We start from the raw sequence: 27,271 nt of genomic DNA, 5'->3' as shown, positions 1-27,271 counted from the left end.
TGGGATTGTTTAGCTCTCTGAGACTTTTAAATAATAAGTGCAACAATAGCTTTAAAATAAATGCATTTAATCAACTTCCAAGCTATCTTCTTGATGAAAATAAATCCTGCAATTCGGTACCTTTTATAAGATCTGTCTTAGAATTATGTATTTGATGTGAAGAGTTGTATGTGTGGAGCTCCTGTATGGAACATTTTAAAGCAGTTAAAATGTTCTATACAGTTAAAATGCTCGTGCATGCTTCAAGCACATCTGCTCTTGCAGAATTGGTCACGTAAAGATGGTAGGTCATATACTCCTACTGGAGTATCCAGTCTCCTACTGGAGACACATAGATTATATCTATTTGAACAAAAAGGTCACGCAAACCACATACCTTTCATTAGATTGGTATTCAACTATTTTTTTTAAAATAAACACATTCTATGCAACTGCTATTATTACATGCCAAGAGCTGCTTAAAACAAATTCAGATTCTGTTTCTTTAAAGATGACTTTAATGAATGGAAGCTATAACACGAGAGATCCAAACTCAAACATGGGAAGAATTTAATGACTGCAGATGCTCTTAAGCAGTGGGGCAGCCTGCTTTTTGGAGTTGTGGATGGTCTACCCTGGAGAGTTTTCAAGCAATGATTGGACAATCATTTGTCTGTAATAGTCTTAGGATTTCTGTTTTGGGCAGAGGGTTGGATTAGAAGATCTCCAAGGCCCCATCCAACTCAGTATCTCTATGAGTAAATCACAGTAGTGTATGCTGAACTAACACAACCATTTTATATAGATCGTAATGCTTAAGATCAACTTCTAAACGAGAACCAAACAAACCACATTATTGCTTTAGGTCAGGTATAAATCCGTCCTCCTGCCTCTGTGGTACCTCATATAGTTTTATTCCATTATTTACTTCTCTTCATTGCCAATGAGCTTACTTCATCTGTTTAATTAAATTCTATGTTTCTTACAAAATAAGAGGTAAATATGTACAACTGCCATGGGATCAATAATGAAGAAGAGATCCAATGGAACAAATAAAGGATATTTTTAAGTGTGTGATCCTTGGAGGGAGCAAGAAAGTCAAAACGTTCCTATTCTAGGTTGGGAAGAACTTAGAGACCTGTTCATGTGGTGAATAGAACATCTACGGAGAAGTGTAATTCTATGAGAAAGTTATATGAATGATACAGAGATTAGTATACTACTGTTTATGCACTTTGAAATGAGAGTGTGAACCATTACTAAATAAAACATTATATTTTAATGCGTAAAAGAAATGCACACTGCATATTCTCACAGTGTGATGCCAAGAGTGGCCATTGCACACTATAGCTGGAAGCAGGTAGTCCTACGTACCGAGTTATGCTTGTAGCTGACTGGCTTCATTTCAGGTCACTATGGGGCAAAGATGTAGCTCTGAAGTGAAAAATGCACACAGAGAGGTGGCATAGTCTCCTCACAGTATGCTGCATGCATCATAGGGAACAGAAGGCTAAACTTTCAATGAACTGTTGTTGCTATGCAGTAACTGGAACTGTAGAAATCAAAGCATTCATTGCAAAGAGATAAGTGTTATCTTCTGCTCATTCTTAAGTCCCAAGCTATTGATAAAAGTTAGCTGCAGAGAATGTTGGAAGATTTGACAACTCCAGAACAGGTTTAGCAGAAACACATATTCCAAATTAGTGTTATCCAATAAACCAGCCTCCCATCCCACTCAAGAATGATCATGACTGCAGGAAGCAAAACAAATACACACAAATAAAAACAAATAAAAGCACAAAGCCCCCAGTATTCACACTGAGCCTCCTCAGCAGCAAACAGTTCTTCTAGATGCTATCTGGAACCTATTATCTGAGCTGCTGGATTCACTGGCTGGATTAGTGAGAGTCCCTATGGTTTTTATTGCTCAGGGACTTTAATCTGCAACCTGGTGACTGAGTCCAGGGTAGTTTAGGAGTTCACAACCATGGCAACTATGGACCTATCCCAAGTCATTGATGGCATGCAGCCACATATTTTTTCTGATTTTTTTTCCCTTGGGGAAGTTGTGATATTATATGGTTGTGGAATACCTTAATATCAATCCACAGACAGATCACTCTGTAATTGCCTTCCAGGGTCCTGGGGTCCCCTACTCAATGGGGAAATAAGAGTTATTTGTTTGGTTTGCCCCAGGTGATTGCAGAATCCTGCAGGTTTTCAGAAACAGCTCGGAATTTTTTCCTGAGGATCCAATGAGCAGTGGGTTGAAGCTTAATATCTTAGTCTCTGAAATGGACAGGTAGTTCATCACACCCTTATTTAAAACATCATCCCTATGTGATCTCTCTCTGCCCATTGATTCCCGGGGTGCATCTTGATTTACTAGGACCTTTTGGAAATGAAGTACAAGGAAAGACACCTGGAGGGTCATTGAATGAAGACCAAACATCAGTAAGAACCACATTCCTTTTTTATGGAAGATTGTTGAAAAGGACTGTAGTTACGAAGACCTTGGAAGTAGTGGATTATCTAGATTTATTTAGGCTGGGATTTAGTATGGAGGCAGCATTATTCTTACTGATAACCTGTAGTGGAGCGAGGATGGAGCAAATGTCCTTGTGTTCCTTGACCTTCAACAGTTTTTGATAGGCCACCTATCTTTCTAGGCCGCCTGTGGATATTGGGAATTAGGGGCACCGTTTTATGGTGCTTCTCTTCCTTTTCCAGTTCCAGTTGGAGTTTACTCCCTAGGTCCCTCCTTTGTTTGGGACAATGCTCTTGTCCCCTCTTGTTTAAAATCTACATGAAACTACTGAATGAAATTATGTGCCAGTCTGAAGTTTGGTATTATCAGAATGCTGCATATAACCAATTGTATCTTTTAATCCCAAATTGACCAAAGTATCTCCAATGCCTGGAGGCTGTGCAAACCTGCATGGAGAGGAATCAGTTTGATTTAATCCTATTAAGATAAGTGGCTGTGAATATTAGGGTCACGTAGATTTGGGGATTTTCCATCTCTTCCCCAATTAAGAGCTTTCATTAAGTTCATAGCTCCTGCAGACCAAGTGGGTCATGGGTTGTCTTGTTACTATAAAGCTGTACGGGGCATAGGGCCAAGACCTCTTCCCCAAGTTTTCTGCCAGCTGGTGTGGGCCAGCAGAATGAGTGCACTTGGGTCACTTTGATGCATGCCATATTATGTGACCCATGAAGCACATCTTCTCTGTCATAGCACTTGACTTCTGGAATGGGGTCCCCCGTGCCATTTCTCCCACTCCCATCCTAATTAAGGAGGGCTTAAAGGCTAGCAGTCTTCTCAGGCCTTGGTCTAATGTGCATACAGTTCCTTATGGCATGTGTTTTGGACAAATTGTTATGGAATGAGCAGATTTCCATCTTATTTATTTACCTTGTATGGGGTGATATTGAATTTTTATATGTTGCTATTATATTGGGAATTGGAAATTGGACAGAACCTAAATTGAATTCAATGTGGCTGTATTCATACATTACATTAAGCCACTAGGTATTTTTCTTGTTTATGGCATTAGTATACTGTGTGAATCCAACCACTGTGGTTTGTATTGTGAATGATGGCTTTTTGTGTTGTGTGAATGCTTAACCAAAACAGTTTAACAATGATGCAAAAATTCAGTCTATGATGCAGATGAACGTGATGTAGTGGCCAGAGTGTTCAGATGGAATTAGGAAGGCTCTCCCAACTTAGCCATAGAACTGTTTACATTACTTTGAGCTGGTCGTGAAGCAAAATACAAAATAATCTTAAATATTAAGATTTAAGATCCACAGGCATGTGGAAGGACATGAATGTAAGCGATACTTTAAAAAATAAATATCTTTATGCTTTTAAAGCATCTGATATATGCCTGCTGCTCTCCCCCCCTTAATTTCTGCCAGGAATAGATTCCAAGGTTTAGGGAATTTGTCCCACAACTAGATTCTTGTTAGAAAAACATTTAACAACAAAAGTACCTTCCAGTTGACTCTGATTGGAAATTAGAAGAGAATTTGCACTGCAGGCAAAGCATACCACGAGACCTTAACTGATCTCTGAGGGTCAGAGCCAAATTTAGCAGCTTATGCTGAGATGATGGAGAGACAGCATGTCAGAATCTTCAGATGAACTGGGCCAAGTAGAACAAGGCTGCTTTCCAAAACTTAGTAATGGATGACTTAGAAGAGGCCATGAGTATCTCCGCAGAGAGGGAGAAAGAAAGAACGAAAGTGGGAGGGGAGGGAAAGTATATTACAGCTTGGATATAATGGTGACAATGTCCTCATTATCATTTCTTGCGAAGAATCTGGATCTCATCTCATCCCCAAACTGGATTCTGAAATATTTTATTTCCTCATTCTCAATCATGATTTTTCAAATCTTTGCTTCATATGCTATTACTTGCATGTTGCAGTCACTCAATATTGAAAAATGGTATTATACTTGAAGGACGCTTTTCTATTAATGTGTCATTTTTGGGTTATTGCACAGCTGAGCAAATGCTGAGCTGCTTTGCAAAATTTATCGTCCTATCTGACTCCCATACACATTGATTTTTTTTTTATTACATTCAACAATTCAAAGAATTGCTACTTGACAAAAGTAACATACCTTTCTCCCAGTGCACCTGGTTTTGCAAAATAATGAAATAGAAACAGTGGTTCACATATCCCTATCTGACTGACAAATAGAGATAGTCATCTCATCTGGCTTCAGGCTATTTTAACAACAACAACAAAAATGCCAGGGAAGCTACAAATATTTTAATATTTTTTTTAATCAGTTCAGTATGACTACATCTCAAAAGATCCCTCTGTTAAAGTACTGAAGTTTGCAGATGATACAACATTGATTGATCTCATTCAAGACAACGATGAATGTGCATACAGACAGGAGGTTGAACAACTAGCCTTGTGGTGCAACCAGAACAATCTTGAACTAAACACATTTTAAACTGTAAAAATGGTGGTAGATTTTAAGAAAAACCCTCCTATACTACCATCTCTTACAATAGTAGACAACACATTATCAACAGTAGGGACCTTCACATTTCTAGGTTCTATCATATCTCAAGACTTAAAATGGACACCTAACATCAAAAACGTCATCAAAAAAGCACAACAAAGAATATTCTTTCTGTGCCAACTCAGAAAGCTCCAACTGCCCAAAGAGCTGCTGATTCAGTTCTACAGAGGAATTATTGAATCTGTCATCTGCACCTCTATACCTGTCTGGTTTGGCTCTGCAACCAAACAAGACAAACACAGATTTCAATGGATAATTAGAACTGTAGAAAAAACAATGGCTACCAATCTGCCTTCCATTGAGGACCTGTATACTACATGAGTCAAAAAGAGGGCTGTAAAAATATCTACAGACCCCTCACATCCTGGACATAAACTGTTTCAACTTCTACCCTCAAAACAACACTATAGGGTACTGCGCACCAGATCAACTAGACACAAGAACAGTTTTTTCCCGAATGCCATCACTCTGCTAAACAAATACCCAGATTGTGGGGGCAATAAGCTGACTTTGTATAAATATACAAAAGTATGAAGGCTATTGCTTAACGCATTGTAAGCCGCCCTGAGTCTCCAGAGAAGGGCGGCATATAAATCAAATTTTTTTAAAAAAATAATAATTCCCACAACACTGTCAAACTATTTACTAAGACGGTACTACTATTCTTCTTCTCATCCTTCCTATTACTATCTCCTTTCACTTATGACTATAACCATGTTGCCTATATTTTTACGATTATATATTGTTATATTGTTCTGTTGTTTTCTAGTATGATTTGATTGCTTATTGGTAACCTATGACCTAATTAGTAACCTTCTTAAGTAATCTATTAGTATCAATAAGTGTTGTATTTTATGATTCTTGATGAATGTATTTTTTCCTCTCCTTCCCCCCACTTTTTTTCCTTTTATGTACACTAAGAGCATAGGGGGAGAGCCTTCTCTGTGGGGGCACCTACGATTTGGAACGAGCTCCCCCCGGAGATACGTAGGATCCCGGATCTGCGCACCTTCCGCCGCGCACTTAAGACTTTTCTATTTTATCAAGCTGGCCTGGCCTAAATCTTCCCCCTTTTTAAATGTGGAAATTTTAAATTTTTAAATTTTAAATTCGTCTTTTTATAGGGGTATGGGTAAGGCATTTTAAATTGGGGAGCCATTTTAGATTTAATTCTGTTTTAAACGTATTTTAATTGTTTATATTGTATGTTTTTAACTATGGCTGTGCACCGCCCCGAGTCCTTCGGGAGAGGGGGCGGTATAAAAATCTAATAAATAAATAAATAAATAAATAAATATGCACCAAAGACAAATTCCTTGTGTGTCCAGTCACACTTGGCCAATAAAGAATTCTATTCTATTCTATCCAGCTGTTTTTCAGAAATTAACCAAATTCTATACAACTATTTTTATTCCTTGCCAGCTGTTATTTAAAGTGAATTAACACTTTCACTTTCTTTTTTTCTTTTAAGGTAGCATTTTTCTTTATGACTGTTGTGTATATTGTGTTTGTGTAGTTGTTTATTGATTTTCTAGTATAGTAAACAAATAGACATTTGAGGGGTATATGGAGGCACTGCTCATTCCTATTGCCAAAATCCCACTGCAAGTAATATATTCAGGTTTATGACAACGTATGCTAATCATAGAATCCAACAGTCCCATTAACCTCATGGCTACATCAAGGAGAGAGATGTTATATTGTGAAAATACCATAATCCAGTCAATTAGCGAGGTTAGTTTTAGTCCCAAATATTTTAAAATAAATCTAACTCCTCCTGATTCTATGGACAAATTGAGATTAATAAAGCAATGGGTTTTTTCCTGAAACAGAGATGATGACAGAACAGTACTGCAAAAACCAAGTTTCACCAAGAACTCTGTCTCTGCCTCCACTCCTGGAGGTGGATAGGCAGATTGGTAAAGGGCAGGATAGTATGAGAGTCAATATACTCCCCAACTCTACCTGAACTGGCACTTGGTCACCTATTTTTATTTCCAAGAATCTAATGTTGTAACAGTTCCCCAGTTTTTTTCAATACCTAGGAAGCTGCCTGCTGATTATTTGAATAAACCATTGTTATGTCCTTATATGGGCATCCCCGCCAGATTGGCTAGTCCACCGGCGGGAGATTTGAAGATCTGTCATTGGCCGGCTTGCCTGCCGACTCCCTTTTTAAGGCGAGCCCAGCAACACAGTCGGCTGTTCTGATTCTCTTTATAAAAGTGCTGAACGGACCACTCGCTGCTCGCGTATTCTTGTTCCCTGCGCCAATCTAACACTGGCAACCAAGGATTTCAAGAACCACAGAGAAGAACCTCGTGGCACGATCACCACCCAGCTCAACTCAACAGAGCAACTCACTGAGCTGGAGTCACTTAGAGCTGATAGCACGAGAACCATGGCAGTGCCACAAATCTCGCTGGCACCATTCAACCCCGATCAAGAGAAGTGGAAAGCCTATATGATTAGGTTCTGCCAATTCCTGTCTGGCAACGGCTATGAAGACCTGGAGGACAACCGCAAACAAGCCTTTTTCCTGGCACATTGCAGATCGGCAGTCCTGGAGATGGCCATCGACCTCGTGGCACCCCAGGACATAGAGACCATGGCATGGAGCAAATTCCAAGATGTTGTCCAGGAACACTACGCCCCAACTGCACACCGATGGTGAACAGATTCACCTTCAGCCAGTGGAATCAACAGGAGGGCGAATCCGTAAAGGACTTCGTGGCAGCACTGCGGAAGTTGGCTGCCAACTGCAAGTTCGATCACGTGGACAACGCCATCCGAGATCGCATCGTCTTTGGGATGCAAGACATCTCCCTGCAGAGAAAGTTGCTGAGCAGGAGAAAGGTCTCTCTAAGAGACGTGATTGAAGAGACCACAGCCGCAGAAACATCAGAGGTGGCAGCAGCAGCGATGCGGAGAGCCAAGGCAGTCCACAAAATCAAGAAAGCTCCCCAGACCTCATTCAAGGAATCCACTACGGGATCCGAGTCGGACGAGGAAATGACGGTCCATAAGGTCTCCAAACCACCAAGATGCGAAACCACACAAAATGGCGACCAAGGGGAGAGCTGTGCCAGCTGCAATGGTGACCACGTGAGAGCCAGATGCCAGTGGAGGGATGCGACCTGCCGCTGTTGCCAACGAAAAGGCCACATCTCTGAGGCCTGCAGAGCTCCAGAACCAGTCCGGGAGAAAGCCAAGCCGGAAAACCGCGATCACCAGAGGACATCCAGACAGTCCTATCAACCAAGGCGCAAGGGAGACAGGTACCCGCGAAGCAGAGCGGTCCACCAAACCACCATTGCCCACACCGATGACCACAATGCCACAAAGTTCATCGTGACTGTGCACGTGGAAGGGACTCCATGTGCCATGGAAGTAGATTCGGGCTCAATCTACTCCATCATGGGCTGGCAGCATCTCAAAAAGCTGAAACTGCAAATCTCAAAGAGCCAACTGCAGCCGCTTCACACAAGGCTCGTCGATTTTGGCGGAAACCCCATCGGTTCCTGGGAAGAGCTTCACTGAGTGTCAGCTACCACAGCTTCAAGGGCGACCTACCCATCACCATCGTTAAGGACAGCCGCCCGACCCTGCTTGGAGTGGAATGGTTCGAGCCTCTAGGGCTCTCAATCAGAGGAATCCATCAGATTCGGCAGGATGAACTCGACAAGCTCCTCAAAGAGTTCAAGGACGTCTTCGATGGCAGTTTAGGTAAATTCTTGGGGAAATACATCTCTTTCAATTTAGATACCTCAATCACCCCAATTCGGCTCAAGCCTCACAGGGTTCCATTTGCACTTCGGCCTAAGGTAGACATTCAGTTGGATAAACTGATTGCCCAAGGCATATTGGAACCAATCGATCATGCTGCATGGGAGACCCCCACTGTGACCCCAATGAAATAGGATGGATCTGTGCGCATCTGCGCTGATTATAAATGCACCATTAACCGGGCATTACAGCAGAGCGCATACCCAGTCCCAGTGGTGCAACATCTGTTGCATTCACTCGGGAGTGGGACCATATTTGCAAAACTGGACCTGGCCCAGGCTTACCAGCAACTGCCAGTCGACGAAAAAACTGCGGAGGCTCAGATTATTGTCACCCACCAGGGCACATTCAAATGCAACTGCCTCCAATTCCTCCTGGAATTTTTCAATCAATGATGGAGCGCCTTCTCCAAGGCATTCCAGGGGTGGTGCCGTACTTTGATGATGTACTAATCTCCGGCACCTCCAGATCTCAACTCTTGGAATGGCTTAGGCTCATCCTGAAGCGGTTCCAAGAGAAGGGTCTGCATGTGAGGAGAGACAAGTGCATCATTGGGGTCCAGGAGGTCGAGTTCCTGGGATATTTAATAGATAGCACTGGCATACACCCTACCAAATCTAAGGTCAAGGCGATTCATGAAGCTCCAGCCCCCCAAAACAAGCCAGAGCTTCAGGCTTTCTTAGGATTGCTAAATTTCTATAGCGTTTTCCTTAAACAGAAAGCCACAGTTGCTGAGCCACTCCATCGCCTTCTGGGAAAAGCGGCCCCTTGGAAGTGGGGTAGAGACGAGGAAACCACATTCAAGAACATCAAGGGGCTCCTATCCTCGGACAGTGTGCTGATACAGTATCACGAGATGCTTCTGCTGGTATTGACCTGCGATGTGTCTCCATATGGAGTCGGGCTGTCCTCAGCCACTGATTGCCCAACAACACAGAAGCCCCCATCGCCTTCTTCTCTCAGACTCTGGCGGCAGCTGAGCGCAACTACAGCCAGCTGGATAAAGAAGCCTTGGCCATCGTGGCTGGCATCAAGCACTTCCACGAATACCTCTATGGGAGGGCATTCGAAATCATCACTGACCATAAGCCTCTCCTTGGACTCTTCGCAGGCGACAAACAAACACCGACATACATGTTGCCCAGGATGACGCGCTGGGCCATCTTCCTCGCCGGGTATTCATACACTCTCACACAAGACCTGGTAAAACCATCAGTAAAGCGGATGCCTTCAGTAGGTGCCCAATGCAGGAACCGGTGGAAGACGCCTCACCCACCCTTGGCCTTTTCCACATCGACGGAGACCTGCAGTGCCCAGTATCTTCCACAGACATGGCAGCCCATACAAAGAAGGAAAAGACCCTCAGGAAGTCATGTCCTGGGTCCTGAGGGGTTGGCCAACAGAAAAAGTGGGCGAAGAGTTCAGCCCTTTCTTAAGAAAGCAGCAAGAACTCTCAACTATGAAGGGCTGCCTACTCTGGGGTGACAGAGTAGTGATACCACGACCGCTGCAGAAGAGGACCCTGGAGAGCCTTCACAATGGGCACCCAGGTATCGTGAAGATGAAAGCGCTGGCCAGAAGCTATGTCTGGTGGCCCGCCCTAGACAAGGACATTGAACAATGGGTCTCCAGATGCGCCCTGTGCCAAGAGGTCAGACCAGCGCCAGCACAAGCCCAACCCACAGAATGGGAGATGCCTAGTGCCCCCTGGTCCCGCATTCACATCGACTTTGTGGGGCCTATGGCAGGCAAATACCTCTTCATCGTGGTGGATGCAATCTCCAAATGACTGGAGGTCATCCAAATGCCCAACATCACCACTGAGGCAACCGTCCGGGCCCTGCGCAGACTCTTCGTCACCCACGGCATTCCGGACGTCCTGGTGTCGGACAACGGGCCACAGCTCATATGAACTAAATACTTGCAGGACTACCTCCTACCGGCCTCCCACCACCCAGTGCGCTCACATAGGACTGCCCTCCTCCGGGTCCCATCAGCCAGCCAATGTTGGCTGGCGGCCCCCAGGATGAGGGCATTCTTTGTGGTCGCACCAACCCTCTGGAATGGTTTACCCACTGGACTCTGGACGGCCCCTGACCTCCACACCTTCCGCGCCGACTTAAAGACATGGCTCTTTCAGCAAATTCCCTGATCTGATGTGCATTTTAATTTGGGGGATTTGGGGTTTTTAAATCGGATTTTAACATTTTAATTCTATTTATTGTTGGGTTGTTTTATTCTGTGAGCCGCCCCGACTCCCTCGGGAGAAGCGCAGCATATAAATATGACAATAAATAAATAAATGAATGAATGAATGAATGAATGAATACTAAATGAATGAATAAATAATAAATAAATAATCTTAACCCAATTTACATCGTACATAGATCCTTTCAAATACCAAATTATATTTTGATTGGGGCCTCAAGCAGTTTCCCTCCTTCTTATCAAGGCTAAGTCTGGCTGACTTGCTCCTGCATCTCCTATCTTTTTCTAGAGGATTCTACTTAGGGATACCTTTGTGAAAAAGGTAGCCAAAATATTCAGCAAAATAGTACAATTAAGATTACAAAATCATATTCAGAACTCCTTCCTTCTTTCCTTCTCCCTCCCCTCAGCTTGTTTTGTTTCTGTTCTCTTCTTAAGCCTTGCTGTAACTAAATAAAGGTGGTGGATTGGGACATAATAAAGATTCAGTAATGAGGTCATGATGGAGCACAATCCGAGATGTAGAAACAGCCAAGTCCACCCAGTCCCGGCATTTGCTCTTTTCATTTGTTTTTCCTCACTTTATTGAGAACACATTTGGAAGCTCCTTAACATGTGAATTCTGAAATGAGAAAATAGGCCAACATGGGTGACAACTATGGAACTAATACACTTTTGATGGTTCACATCACAAATGCTGTTAGTTCTGAAGAGCTTTTCTCAAGAAATTTTGAAGATGAAGATATAGACCTGATAAGCAATAGCCTTCATACTTTTGTATATTTATACAAAGTCAGCTTATTGCCCCCACAAACTGGGTCCTCATTTCACCTACCTTAGAAAGGATGGAAGGCTGAGTCAACCTTGAGCCTTGGAGAGATTCGAACCAGCAGTAAATTGCAGGCAGCTGTGTTAATAACAGGGTGCATAGACCACCATATTTAAGAATCAGCTCTGTATATGTGAACTGCTAATAAAGGACTAATCATAAAAAGAATGCCGATGAATGCTACAGAATACATTTCATGCCAAAACGACAGAGGACCAGTACCAAGGGTGAAATCCAGCAGGTTCTGACAGGTTCTGGAGAACCAGTAGTGGAAATTTTGAGTAGTTCAGAGAACCGGCAAATACCACTTCTGGCTGGTCCCAGAGTGGGGTGGGAATGGAGATTTTGCAATATCCTTCCCCTGCCATGCCCACCAAGTCACGCCCACAGAACTGATAAGGAAAAATTTTGGATTTCACCCCTGGCCGGTACCCAAAGCAGTTGGATAAGAGATGTATGATAGTACCAGGCTTCTCTCCCCAAACTGGAATGAACTCCTTAAGCTTGCTCACAAGAAATTCAAAAAGAAATTCAGAGAAGGAATATTAGTATAAGCAAGTAGGAAACTATTACCAAAAGAACTGCAGCAACTGCTCTAATTTAAGAACTAACCATGTGTATGGAACTTGCAAAATAACAAATAAAAAGGTTAAAATCCTTTTGCACTTATTTTTTCTTCCTGTCTCACCTTGTGGACTACTTGCCTCCTTTCCATCTATCTTTTAATACTCAGATTTGCTATAACCTTGATTTTTGTACACTATGTAAGAAGTACTCTCAAATGTGCTATATGAACATAACATTGTTGGGGCTTTCAATTTAGTGTGTTGTGTGAATGCAACCAATTGCAGTTTATTTAGTGAAATATGATCGAATGAGACATGGCCAAAGTTGGTGCATGAGTCCAGTTTACGAGACAGAATAATTGTCAATTAATTTCTGCATGGTTGGCTGAAAGACACTATGGTCTGGAGAAGAATTAACTTAATAGCTCTGGGAAGCAGAATTTCCTAGGAAGAGTATGGTCATTGCAACATTTACTAACGAAAACCAGCTGATAACCCAAAAATTGAGGTATCTGGAAAGAAATGGAAAAGTGGAAATTCTACTCATGTTCCCAGTATCATTGCTTATGAATTGACCGGGAATATTACACAGTTGTTTAAAGGGCAGTAGAAGGAAGCCACTGAAATAAATCCAATGTGGGTCATATTCACATATTACCCTGATTAACTTAACCTTATTTACTCAATTAATCCAAAAGCACTCACATGATGTACCATACTGACTGAATTGGTACATCATATCAGGCTAAAATGAGGTTGGCCAGTTGTTGGCTCAGTGTGTGATATAAAAATATTTGTTTTGGAAAACATCTGAAAGACCGTGCAGTTGAAAGATTAAGGGCAAAGTTTTTCTACATCAATATATTTTATGTAGCGATTAGGCACTATGAAACTACATATTGCAGAAGAGCAATTATTCTCTGGCAGGTTTTCTTTAACAATTTGTCTTCCAGTTTTGTTAACAATTTTTGTTTAATTAAAATGGGAAAGAATGAGCCCAGATCTCCATGTTAACACTCTTGTTTTGAAGGGCCACGAGGACCAATTCCCAATCAAGTCCAAACCTTGGCCAATATCTTGCTAAGAATAACTGCCAAATCTTGGCATTCTTTATGAAGATGAAAATTCTGGTGTTAGCAAGGCTACTATGAAATCCACATGATTTTATTGGTGCCATTCCAGGATAAAATTTGACTACAAGATTATTTAACTAGAGCCAGAACCTTCTACAGCATGAAGTCAATAAGGATTAGGACAGTATTTATGAAGATAAAATCCCTGCACAAAAAAATGGATAATTTGAAAGTCCAAACATATCTTTGAAGGATAATGTGGTGTTAATTTATGGAACTCTCTCAACAAAAAGTTGTTATATAGTAGTACAAGAATAAAGAGTCTTTAGCAAACAATGAATTAAAAACCTTGAGAAGAGGTGCATTAAGGACTACTATCACTACCTGAGTTGCTATATCTATATTTAGAGATGTGTTACCCTTCCATGAGAAAGGGTTCAACAAATTTTTACCTTGAATGTTAATTTTTCTGGGGCAGGAGATTAACTGCTACTGGAAGCAGAAGCAGCAGAGCAAAATGATCCTACTAACTAAACCAAGTGGCATAGCCATTTTAAGTTATTAGTGTATATAAAGGTTAAAGGGGGTGGAGAAGTGAAGTGAAGTGAACTTGCAGTTCTTCAGTTATTACTGAACTACAATGCCTAGCAATCTCAGCAATTATATATACCGGTAGTAAGGAAGGATGCCAGATTCAGTGTATTTTGGAAGACCAAAAGTTCTACAGCTCTGGGTTACAGGATATTCACATGAGAACCAAAACTAAGTACGCTTTTTGTTTAATTTGTTGTAAAACCCCACCAGTATAGGTAGGTAATGTTAGAAGAAATGTCCATCTGGGTTTCAGTTCCAAGTGGGAAGAAAGACACTGGAAACATGGAGACTGATTGGAAACATGGCTTAATGTTAGACAGAACCACATGGTTTGAGGTCCTGGGCAATCAAGCACATGGGAGAGAGAAGGGGGGCAGGGAGAGAGGGAGAGAGAGATTTATATCCTCTCTTGGGCTTTTAATTTGCTTCCTGTTCCTATGAAAAAAATGTATTCTGATTGGTTGTCAGACTCCCATGGGGCCATGCAGGGTAACTTTGTAGGTTGTCTTGAGTCCCAGGCTTGGTTGAATCTTGCTGGGTGATGTAATGAAGGGGCTTAGGGCAATTCCTATTATGGCTTGATGACTTTGTCCTGGTTTGGATTTTGAGTGAGGGCTAATCCTATCATCCTGGAACTGAAGGTCTTTTGTCTTGTAGATAAGATGGCCCAGTCTTTTGTCTTGTAGATCTGCTGGCACCAAAATATCTGCTGGGGCTGAATTTCTGTGTCCCTTAATATTTCTATTTCTCTTTTAGGGGAAATATTCTTGTTATGCTTAGACAGTTTTTTTCCCCTTGACTTTCATCTGCCTTTCCTTCAGTGAACAAAGATTTGCTAAAACAAGAAAGGGAAGCTTCTTCCACATTAAATATTACTTTATAAATAGAATTGCTGTCCTGTTCCATATCCCCAAACTTTTTTTTAAAAAAAGAAATCTCTTTGGGAGAGATGACTAAATTACCCAAATTAAAGCTATTTTTGGTTTGTTCTCTCACTATCATTTTTGTCCTCAAGCATTTAATTTGGAGTGGACTACCAATGATAGCTGTAGGTCAGACTTCCTCCAAATCTGTGGCCTCCAAAAGTACTGACTACAAAACCCATCACTCTGATTGAAGCTGGTTTAAAAGTTGGGAGCTTATACTATAGTTTCATTATCTAGTGCAGTGATGGCTAACCTTTTCTGGACCGAGTGCCCAAAGTGTGCATGTGCACGCCTGAACCCCCAAAATGCAATGCGTGCATGGCCCCCATGCATGTGCCTTGTTCCCATGCATATGCCTCATTCCTGCACATGCACGAGTGGCTCCTCCCATGCACCCCACCCCCTGCGCATGCGCACGCACCCCTATGCACCCCCGCATGTGCCCCACACCTGCGCATGTGCCCCTGGCATGCACCCCACCCCCGTACATTAGCGGCAGAGACCCAATTACCAGCTGGCTGGCAGGAGGTGCGCGCATATGCACGGCGGAGCTGAACTGGGGCAACGGCCCGTGTGCCCACAGAGAGGGCACTACGTGTCACCTGTGGCACGCATGCCATAGGTTCACCATCACGGATCTAGTGAATAGCTCCGTTAGACTTTTTAGTCACATAATGATGATGATGATAATACACAATTGAAATCATTTAAACACACAGTACTGTAAATGCAAGGATGAAACTTTTCCCGTTAGTGAACTTAAAACATTCCCTCTTAAACTTGGGCTTTTCTTAAAAGTACAGAGAGGAAAGAAAATTGAACTCACTGTTCTTCACCCTGTTTAGCTGGTCAAACTAAACTGGGTGAAAGCATTTTCTTTCAGTGCTTTTAATTTTTTTATCTTTTTGAATATATCAATAGAAGTTTTCAATTTAAATGCAGTAATATATCAGGCAATTGTTTTGCAACAAAATAACTGTTTTAAAATTATGTTTATAAAAGCTGTAGGTGACAAGACCTATTTTTAAGGAGGCATTTCTATTTCCTTTCATAGAAAGGAATCTGTTTTTAAAAATAATATTGTTTCTTAAAAGCCAGGACACTGGCTTTTTTGCTTGAAAAATATCATTTCTAATTGATACATCAAAAATTTAAGTATAATCTTTTTAAGGAAAAATATGAAGTAACATGATATTAACCACATTTTATCCTTTTATTGTAGCCGTACTGTTCAGGGATTGTGGAGCTGTACTCCAATGTGTTCGGGTAGATTTGGCTGAGGGAAAACTGCTTTAAAATAACCCTATCTCTTTACCGCTGTGTAGGAAGACAATCACAGCTACTATTTATCCCGAATTTATGGTCCCGAAGAGATGCAAGCCAAGGAACTCTGGGTCGAGGTGGCTGAAGCCAACAAGAGCCAAGTAAAAATCCATGGAATCCTGTCCAATACACACAGACAAGCTTCGGTGAGCCATCCTTTCTCCTAACCCTGCCAATCCACCAGCATTATTTTGACTTACTTTCTTAACTTTTGATATCTGAACTCTGTAAGTACATTTTCTTTTTCAAGCCCTATTTCTCTCTCTGCTAGTACAGAATAGGCTTAGAGGGACAAAAAAGAAAATGGATAGTAAGAGCAATAAAAAAGCAAAGAAAAAATCAGAGAAGAGCCTGACCAGAGAATAAATTTTAAGTGTAATTACAACATCTTGGCAATAGTTTCAACTTCCAGTGAAGTTATGATTTTAAAAAGTCATTATTAAGAGGCTAATATCCACTCATCTTCATTGCAATCGGAGAAGTTGTAATGAGTGTTTATGGGAGCAAAAGAAACATAAGGATTTGATTTACACATTCATTAAGCTATAAAGTGGTTTGCTTTTGGTTTAGCCAACCATTGTGATTTGTAAGTCATAATTTATAACTTTATGTGAATCCAGTCAATTATATTGTTGATTGATTGTTGACTATTGTTCAAGAATTAAATAAACCAAGTATATACTTGAATCCAGTCAGTCTTATGGTATGGTATTTGTTAAATACTCACAAATTTATTATTAATTAAGTTTCTTGGATGAAATCCATTAAAAATATTCAGATTGTAATAAATTTGTTGAACTTCTCAGTGTCAGAAGAGTCTGTTCTTTTAAATGTTAGATTTAGCATGAGGAAAGTAGCTAATATTTTGCTAGTAACTACTATTCTTCAGTGTTATTTCCAGGGGTCTGGAGATGTGGCCAGCAAATTAATACCAGAACATCATCTTATCTTAACTTTTGCAACAACATAAAGCAGTTGTTTTTATAAAATTATGGAAAAACAAGATGCTTCAGAGCTCAAAAACTTTAATCACAGATTTCCTGAACTCCAGGAGGGCTGCAAATAAAAGAAAATATATATATAGCTTGTTGTAACTACAGCATTAATATTGAGCAGTTGGTTTGAAATTAATGTTAAACTGATTGTGATTTTAACTTTTTTTATCCAAATGCTTTAGAATTATTCCACTTTAGAATTTTTGCCCAGATATACTGTGCTACAAACCCCAATACTGCCACATTGAGAAAAAAAATAAGACATATAAATGTCAGATAGACAGATATATATCTATATATGTTTTCTATTTCATTAACCTTAAAATTAAGCAAATATGTTGAAGAGAATCTGAAAAAAAAAAATTAAAATAGGTCACAATAGTGTCATTGATGCTCTGCCTGGTTTTAATATGTGTTGTTTTATGTCCACATTTTGCAGATATCCCTGAGGTAAAGCCTGTTTTGAATCTCACTTATCTTTAAGGGCATGTTCATGTTCAGTCAATATAGAAACTACAGTATGTATGATTGAGTTGTATCTTGGTGGTGTTGATGGTATCAGTTGGTTTTATCTTAGCTTCTCTATTCGTTACTCATTGGATTTTATTATATTTTCTTTTGTTTTTTATTCTCTGGAAGTCACCTAGAGTCGTATGTTTGAGATGCTCAGTCATATAATGAATGAAATAAATACCACTGCCATCTTCCAAGATTTATTTATTTATTTACAAGTGGTTTCCCTAATAAATTTTCTTTGGGTCTAATTCTACTTACTTTTTTCAAGATTAATCAAAGCTAGCTAAGTTTTGGGACATGATCTTTTGTACACTGTCACTGGGTTTTAATTTATTTCTCTCTCTCCTCCCCTCTCTCTCAATGTCTGTGTGCATGTTTGTACATGTATGTGTTTACATTCCTTATTAAAGGGCAGAGGAAGCAAATCTCTCTAGCTCATCACCCTCAAATGACACCATTAGTTCATTCCCTCATCTGTTGGCCAGCAAAAATGTCATTTTACAAATATATAACATTTTGCACATAAAATCATCAGTTCTGGGGTTAATATTGAGCCCAAAGGTCAATAAGGGATCTATTTTCTAGTCAGAAGTTTTGAATGCAGCCATTTTGAAGAGAGAAGATTCTGCTCTAATTTTTCCCATCAACATTTCAGAGATACAATATTTTTTTTTATAAGGGGAAAATGTAGCAACAGCTATTCTAAACTGGATAAAAGGCTGGCTCTATTATATAACCTGTGAGGTTCCTTCCAACTCTATGGATTTATAAAAATCTGTATCTAGAAATATGTGTTGTTGACTATTTCATCCTCAAGGAAATGCTGGACTTCATCGCAGGAAAAAATACGTAACAGAATCTGATAGCATTTCAGAAGTCTGTACACTGCCACATGTAGTGGATCACACTTTGATCTTCTCTATGAAAGATAATGAAAATATAAAATTATGCCAAGATATTTATTGAGAATCAAATTATACTCTTTTCTTTGTACAAATTTGGCTTCTTCTCTGTCACCCAATATAAAGACCTGTGAGTATAAACCTAATTGACATTTTCTGTTCATCTTAAAGCATTAAGAAATAAGGGTAATAATTCACCCAAGACAACTCTCGCCTCTAATGCTGTTTCCCTCATTATTCTTCTACAGAGAGTCATCCTATCCTTTGATTTCCCTTTCTATGGCCATTACTTGCGGCAGGTCACCATAGCAACAGGAGGTGAGCATCTTTGGTTACTACACTGGTCATAAGAGTTGCTGTTTTTTGCAAAAAGCTTACAGGATATGGAGAGTTAGCTGCAGCACGTATTTTGGAAGCAGTGTTGAACTCATGGTTTAGACTGTGGTTCTCAAATGATTATAGCTGCTTGACCTGACTGAGCTTGTGGGCTTTTAACTGAAGTCACTTAGTGGAGGCGTGAGATTGAGAAGAGCAGGTTCATGTTTGCTCCAACCACTATACTGTTGCTGAGCAACAGGCCCAGGTGCTAGTTCCATCTTTCCTAAAATAGAGAGAAAAAGGAGAAGGGACACCAGTGTGATTTTGTGAAGCGATCATCCTATTATATTCATGTTTGCCTTAGCCTACACTTCTTCCTCACTATCATCAATGTCATCTTCTTCTAAGAGACCAAGGTGATGTACATCATTCTCTGCCCTTGGCCACCCACCATTTCATTCTCAAGACAACCTTGTGATGTGACTTGTGCTCATAGGTCATGATTAGCCCCAGCTGTATGATGGACTGAATCCTTGAAATACTTCTCAACGTGCCAGAAAATTTGAACAGATGTCCAAATCAGCTCCTTTAACTGTTAGGCTAATTATGAAGCCTACATGAGTTCAATTGGTGGCAATGTCATCTAGGTACAGGCAAATATAAAGTTTATCCTGAGCAAAGAAACAGTATGTTTATATGAATTCTCATCATATTTATCTTGCTGGGAATCAGATAGTACTTGGTATCATATGATTGGGGTAACAACAACAGCAGCAGCAAGATCAGTCTGGTTCACCAAATGGAGGGTGCCTGCCTGTAGCAGTTGATAGAGGTCTGCAAAATTTGGATCCAAAGCAGGCAAAAGTGCTTCTGATCTGGCATGGCACCTATCAATGGTTCTTAAAGAAGCAAAAACCAAAAAGATCAGAGACTGGTCTTGCACAGTAACAATATAGGACCATGGTGGCCCAGTGGTTAGAGTGCAGTACTGCAGGCTACTTCTGCTGCCTGCCAGCTGCCTGCAATTTGGCAGTTAAAATCTCACCAGGCTCAAGGTTGACTCAGTCTTCCATCCTTCCGAGGAAGGTAAAATGAGGAGCCAAATTGCTGGGGGCAATATACTAACTCTCTAAACCATTTAGAGAGGGCTGTAAAGCACTGTGAAGCGGTATACAAGTCTAAGTGCTCTAAAAAAAAACTTTTTAAAAAGTCTAAGTGCTATTGCTATAGGTTGAGAATAATGTGCTTGCATAAAGGATGTATTTAGGAGGCAAAATGGGTACAGCAAGGGATCCAAAGTTGATTTTGTTCTGCCAGTTGACTATATTGGTGGAAATCTTGGGTTAATCTGTTCATCTGATTGGTTCTAATACTGGAATAATCTGGTCAATAGCCACTAGGTTCATTCTGGATGCTTAAGCAGTGGGTTTTTTTTCCTGAAATGATAGGAGTAGTAGACAAAAAGCTGTCAGGCTCCCCCAGCCAGAACCTGGCACAAAATCACAGATTTTGGAATACTTCTCAGCTTAGTTCAGCTCATCTGATAAATCTGACAGAAGTCCCACAGAGATGGCTCAACTAGTTAAGAATTTTTATTGCAGACAAGAATGAAGGTACAGTATAAAGGTTCACTGAGCAAGTAAGATCATGCCAGAAGTCCTGCCCTTCATTGATACCCAGAAGGGGTAGAGTAAGAAACTGCCTACAAGCACTAGAGATACTTAAGCATCGAGATAGCCTTCCATGGGTGGAACAAAGAGGGTGGGCTAATAACAAAAGTGTTGTGATGTATACATGTGATTTTAATCTGACATTGAAACATGGATGAAAAAGTTAGTACTGTGATATTGCAATGCACATTTTGCCATGTTTGCACCACTGCAATTTTGCCTACTGGTGAAGTGCTGAAAAGCAGAATTCTCAGTGTTTCACATCTTTCCTTCACAGCCTAAAATAGATTATTGGTGCAATAAAAACATGAATTGAAGTAAAATTAACTTTTTATCAGTTTCTGAATGGAGAATGAAAGAGGGACACGATTTTATCCTTCACCTCAGACAGCAAAATAATTTGGATTTATATGAAGAGACCATGAATACAGCATTTCCCATAGATGGAGGAGGGCTAAGTCACCTTTGCCTCTCCTTTGCAATTACTTTAAAACCAACATAAGTTATTTTGAAATTTTATTCTTGACCTGCCTGCTTTATTCTGGTCTAACATCATTTCTGATTTCTATCATTCAGCTAATTTGCTTCTGGGGACATCTGCAATCTATTTCTGAAATTTCTACTTTTTCTCATTTTGTGTGAAATCACCACAATGATCAAGCCTACCTTCAAAGATTAGGGCAACTTTTCTCTTGTGAGAACTAATAACCCACCCTCACCTTTAGACAGAGTGACTTTTGGAGAATTAAAAGGACAGTCAACCATTAGCTTTCTATAATTCTTTACTATTTTCACTGTGAAATAGCGAAAACAGATGAGGTATCTCACATAACCAAGTATCTGGATCAGACATTGGTAACTTGCTCATTGACTAGGGAGAGGAAACAGAGGAAGATTGCAGAACCATAATCCAACCCACAGGTGAACATAACTTTGGATCAATCACCCATTCCTCACAGCAATATGGATTGGAGATGAGGATTGTGGGAGCTGCAGTCCAATATATCTCAAAGGCATCAACTTGGAGATTGCTAGTATAAATCACTTTGTTTTCCTGTTTCTGCAACATTCTTATGAAGTTAGGATGAAAAATAGAGAACAATGACCAAAGATTAAACCAGTGTCTCCCTTCTCTTATGCATTACAATATACTGTCTCTGGGATTTGTAGGAAACAGAAGGCACTGGACCTATGGATTATACCCAACATTTTCAAAAAGCACTGATGATGTTATTTGACTTTGAATATGATATGCTCTTCCCAATTGCTTTTTTGGCAGGTTTTATTTTCATGGGCGATGTCATTCATCGAATGTTGACAGCTACACAGTATATTGCCCCTCTGATGGCAAACTTCAATCCTGGCTATTCACGCAACTCCACTGTCAAATACTTTGACAATGGTGAGTTCTTACGATATTCCTCTCCTCTGTAACCTTCCCAGGACTAGATCACCACTTCTATCCCACATCCAGGCAAACTTGTCCACTGCTACTTATGCTGGACTGGATATTTATTTTGCAAAATGAAATCCAAACTCCATAAAGTCTCAGCCCACCCCCACCCCCTTCCCTCTATATATCTTCGGATGCTTTTATTTTATTTCATTTTTTATGGTTAGGATTTATTTATTGGGGAGTGATAATGGAGGATAGCTGGAGTCAAGCTAATTAGCTATTTTGTTCTTGGCTGATGATGACTGACTCAGAAAAACTTTTTTATGATCATCTGTGCTGTTGTAGCAGATAGGTTTGATTTATATCTCTGTTTTTTTTAGAAAGAGGCAAAAATATAGAATTAGGAATGGGCAGTCAGTAGGTGTGTGGTGGGGGGCAATAAGTGCAGGTCAGTTATCTTTGCTAATGCCTGCAATCTGAGTGTATGTGCCTGTGATATGGTTGAGTGCCTGGAACGATTGTTACCAGGGTTACCACTTAGTCTGAACTGATGTTTTCATTAAGCATTTTCAGTGCAGTTTTCTTCCCACCTACAGTACTTTATATTTGGTTGATTAAGAGGGCCTGCAGAAGCAGATTGTTCAAACCAATGAGGATTTTTTTTCATTGGGACTTTTTCAGTGATTACCTAATGGCCTGTTGGTTACTCATTATTAAAAATATTTTGTACATGCTTGGAAGCACATTTCAACAAGTGAGAAGAAAACTATTTCCTTTTTTAGTAAAAAAAAAATATCTCTGGTATTTTCTCTTCATGCTCAAGTAGAAGGACAAGGAATGGGTTTGGGAAAGGCTCTTCCACTACATAGAGTGGTCAGATCTATTCCTTCCTGGATTTTATGAATCGTAGTAAACTGTTCAAGTTCTTAGTTCCCATTCTGGTGCTTCATTTCTTTTGCCCTTCTACTTCCAAAGGAACCATGTTTGTTGTCCAGTGGGATCAAGTTTATCTAGAAGGGAAAGAAGACAAAGGCTGTTTCATCTTCCAGGCAGCTTTGTACAAGAGTGGCAGAATTGTCTTTGGTTACAAGGAGGTGAGTGTATGCAGTCTAGTGTAGAAAAGATGAGTTTCTCAAATGTTCATCAAGGTCCTGGCCATCTAGAATAATGAGACGTCAAAGAGTGGCAGAAATGGGCTGGTTTTTCTGAACTTTCCTTGACTGAAATTTCTATGCCTTCTCCTCTTTTCTGACTCCAGATTCCCATGCCAGTGCTTGAAATTAGTTCTACACAACATCCTGTCAAAGCTGGTCTTTCAGATGCTTTTATGATGCTTAACTCTTCCCCTGGTGAGTCTGGCAGACTATGAGTGGAGTGGGAAAGGAACGGGGTGACAGAAAACAAGTATAGCGCATGTACTAATTTGTTCCTGACTAAACAGGCTCTTATCTTCCAAGATGCAAAATTCTTTTTAAAAATATGAATGTTTGGGACTGTTGTATGACCTACAAAGCAGAATGAGAGAGTAGACAAAGAAATCTCATACTTAACTATTTCCTTGACTAAAAATGCCTTCCTAACAAAAAACAATTTCTACCTATTATAATTTCTGCCTGATAGGATTGCCTTCTCTTTCAATAAGTTTGCTTTCATAGAAAGCAAACTTTTTATAGAAAAATACTGATATCATTATCAGTTGGTTTCATATGATATGCTAATTAATCGTGGATTACGTTTAAACAACACAATAAACAATAATTCCATGATTTGTAAACCAAAATGAACTGAGCATGTCAAGTGATCCAGACCATCACATTACACTGTAGAAAGGTTTGTTTGTTCATCTTAGCATATTATGTGAACTAGCCATCATAATTTGTTAATCATGATTCAGTGTTTAATATTTTATATATGATTTGCTTGCCTTTGGCTTAGAATGTTATGTAAGAATCGCCACTATATTTTGTAAACTACTGTTTACAGCTTATGTCACATTAATTTAATAGGCTGAAGTCCTATTAAATTAAATTAATTTAATTAAATTTTGAGCTGAAGTCCAATCTTCCCCATACTGATATCATTCAAACATATAAATTCAATGTATCTGGAGAAGATTAGATTGAAGAAGGAAACCACTTCTTCCATCCAGGAAAGGCTTTGTGCCTCTGCTTGAAATATCTCAGAGCCACCCACCTTTATTAGTTCATTTCATTATTGAACCACCATTACTCACTATTGAAATTTCTACCATGTAAACCCATTCAACCACTTGCATCTCATTCTCGGCAGAAAGCCTGCTTAAGGCAGTGTATGTTGAACTCCAAGCTACAGCATGATGAAGAAGAAAAACAAAACCTTTGATTACAACAAAATGACATCTGTCAGCTACAAGATCATTCAATTGACAGTTTTAGCTAAAAGCTCATTTAAAGAACAGCCCATTTAAAAGGAATATAAATAGTGACTACCAATAAACCAGAATTGCTGAAAATTCTAGCTTATTGTTCATGAACAGGAATTGTTTCTGTGTTCCTAATTTGTGAAGACATTGACATGTTAAATTCTGGGGATGGATGAGGGGAAAGTTGCTTGCTTCCTTGTTGGTTTCTAGTTGGTTTAGCTGCCTCAGCTGGCAGGGACAATTGGGCAGCACACAATGGACAAAGAACACAGTTCTCAGCAATTCTTGTTTATAATGATATCCAAATACAGAGTCACAGAGAAAGCCGGAGGAACTTTCCGAACAAGATAATTCCACAGTAAAATAGTTCTGCTGTTGTTACCATTAATGACCAACAAATATTGAGTCTGACTTCAGAAGCCAGTCTGTGAGATAGCTTAGGTTTTAGAAAATGTAAAGCTCTCTAGATATTTTAGACTTCCACCAAATCCTGTACAGATAGTCCTTGACTTACAACCACAATTGAGTCCAAAATTTATGCTGGTAACTGGAACAGTTGTTTAGTGACTTTTGCCCCATTTTAGGACCTTTCTTGTCATGTTGTTAAATGAATCACTGCAGTTGTCAAGTTGGTAACACAGTTGTGAAGTGAATCTGGCTTTCCATTGACTTCACTTGTCAGAAAGTTGCAAAAGGTGATCCCATGACCACGGAACCCTACAATCATTATAAAGAGGAGTCAGTTAACATGCATATGAATTGTGTCATGTGACCATGGGGATATTGCAGTAGTCACATGTGAAAAATGGTCATTAGCCACATTTTTCAGTGTCATTGTAACTCAAATGGACGCTAAATGAACTGTTGTAAATTGAGGACTACTTGTAGAGTGGGGTTACAGTCTAAAAAATTTGGAAGGTACCAAAATTCCTGTCCTTTATTCAAGAATTGACTTGTGTGAATGTGGCTCCTTCTGAGAACTAGCAGGTAGCTCAATACATCTCATAAAGTCCTCGGTGTTCTCTGATCTTGGTTGTTTGTTTAATATGAGCTACATATATTCTCTTCTATTAATTTCATCTTAATATTTAATTATGCAAAATTTGGTGGAAATCTGTGATATGGCCACATCCTGTAAGAGACAGTGTAGAATCCTAATCTAATTGAATATTCCTCCCTAATTATTTTAGAATCTCACCATCGAACCATATATGAATACCACAGAGTGGAGCTGGATACTAGCAAGATCACTAGTGCATCAGCTGTCGAATTTTTGCCTCTACCCAGTAAGTTGTCACACCAAATTGCATGGACTTGGTTTTTCTAGGCACTGTTTATTGCAAAAGCAGAAAGTAATCATGTACACTAGGGATGTCAAACTGGCGGCCCGCGGACTAGATGCGTCATGGACAGGCCACGCCCACCCCAGCTCCGTGAAGGGAAAAATGTTGCGATACGTCACATGACGGCAATGTGATGTCGCAAGTTTGACATCTGTGATGTACAAGCTTGGGATGGGGGGGGAAGGAAGGAAGGAAGGAAGGAAGGAAGGAAGGAAGGAAGGAAGGAAGGAAGGAAGGAAGGAAGGAAGGAAAAATTTTAAAATATAAGAGGAACATTGTGGAGAAAATCTCGCAATGTTTCTCTATAGTTACAGTATTAGCACATTAAGTGAAGTAAACAGATTAAACAATTTTTTACAAGGACAAATATTTTGGCTATGACAGCTCTGGATACACACCCAAAAAAAATCTTGCTGGGTTCATGTTATATCTTACAACATTACTTGCATATTTCTTACATACCAGGCTAGAACTCAAATTTCCCCTATTTTTCTAAACGTGCTTACATTTGGTTTTTTGTACTCCGTGACAAATATGAACATAATAATGTTATTTTCATGGAAGCTGAGCCCTACTTTTACAGAAGCTTATGGATTTTTCAGGTAAATAAAAGTTTGTATGGACAGTAGCCCTAACTCTTCTCAGTTGCTGACATTGCTATCATTAATGATTTTCTATCTGAAAAGATGCTGCATGTCATCCTTCAGCAAGGTTCAAAGAAAAAAAGTTTCAAAACTGGAATGCAAACTGAACAGTTTAACCGGTATCTTTTTGCCTCTGGTTAAAAAATTACTCCCCTCCCTTTCTTTGCTGAATCAGGCAGCCTTTGATTGGTGGAGGTTTTTTTTTTTTTAAGAGCTGTAGAGAAAGGTAATTTTTAGACTCTGGGTCAAATGATAGGTCTTCGGCTAGCAATATATTTCTTTTGCATTTCAATATTGCAAGCCCTCTTCTCCACGCCTGGGTGTTTTCCTGCTCCTTTGATTGGGTGCTCGCCTGGGCATGTGTCTCAGGGCCTGACCTGAGAGCACTTGGAGTTGAGAAAAAGCCTCTTCAACATCTCATACACGTTCTCTTCTTTGGCGAAAAAGGTAGAAGAGATTGGCAGGCATTATAATAGACTAAAATAAAATCCAGGATCCAAGCTTAACTGAAAAGAAATGGATGGTCAACCAGGAGTATGAAATCATCATTAAAGTATTTTCTGCATGATTATAAATACTTTTCTCTATAAAAGAGGGGAGGGTTGCTAAAATTACTGTCAAATACAGTAAAAGACTCTTGACTGCAATTTTCTTTTGATATTATTACTATAAAATAAAAAATAGCATTTTGAATCCTAAACAGATAATATCAAATGTTTTTACTGAACTAATTCAGTACAAATTTGGGGTTCAAA

General features: G+C 39.9%; 1 protein-coding gene across 4 annotated transcripts in view; it reads left to right on the top strand.

The window, feature by feature from the left end:
* PLXDC1 (plexin domain containing 1) overlaps positions 1–27,271 on the top strand; it is a 79,143-nt gene that overhangs the window by 30,130 nt on the left and 21,742 nt on the right. For all 4 annotated transcript variants that reach the window (XM_034415394.3, XM_087893946.1, XM_034415393.3 and 1 more), the window contains exons 3-8: positions 16,334–16,477; positions 18,993–19,062; positions 22,012–22,134; positions 23,104–23,222; positions 23,387–23,477; positions 25,720–25,815. In XM_034415394.3, coding sequence (XP_034271285.2) covers positions 16,334–16,477; positions 18,993–19,062; positions 22,012–22,134; positions 23,104–23,222; positions 23,387–23,477; positions 25,720–25,815 — 643 coding nt within the window. The remainder of the gene's footprint in view (positions 1–16,333; positions 16,478–18,992; positions 19,063–22,011; positions 22,135–23,103; positions 23,223–23,386; positions 23,478–25,719; positions 25,816–27,271) is intronic.

The sequence above is a fragment of the Pantherophis guttatus genome, chromosome 4 (assembly GCF_059756535.1).
Source record: "Pantherophis guttatus breed Tessera chromosome 4, ASM5975653v1, whole genome shotgun sequence".
Taxonomy (NCBI): domain Eukaryota; kingdom Metazoa; phylum Chordata; class Lepidosauria; order Squamata; family Colubridae; genus Pantherophis; species Pantherophis guttatus.
The sequence above is the reverse complement of the archived record's forward strand: the minus strand, read 5'-3'. Positions and strand labels throughout refer to the sequence as shown.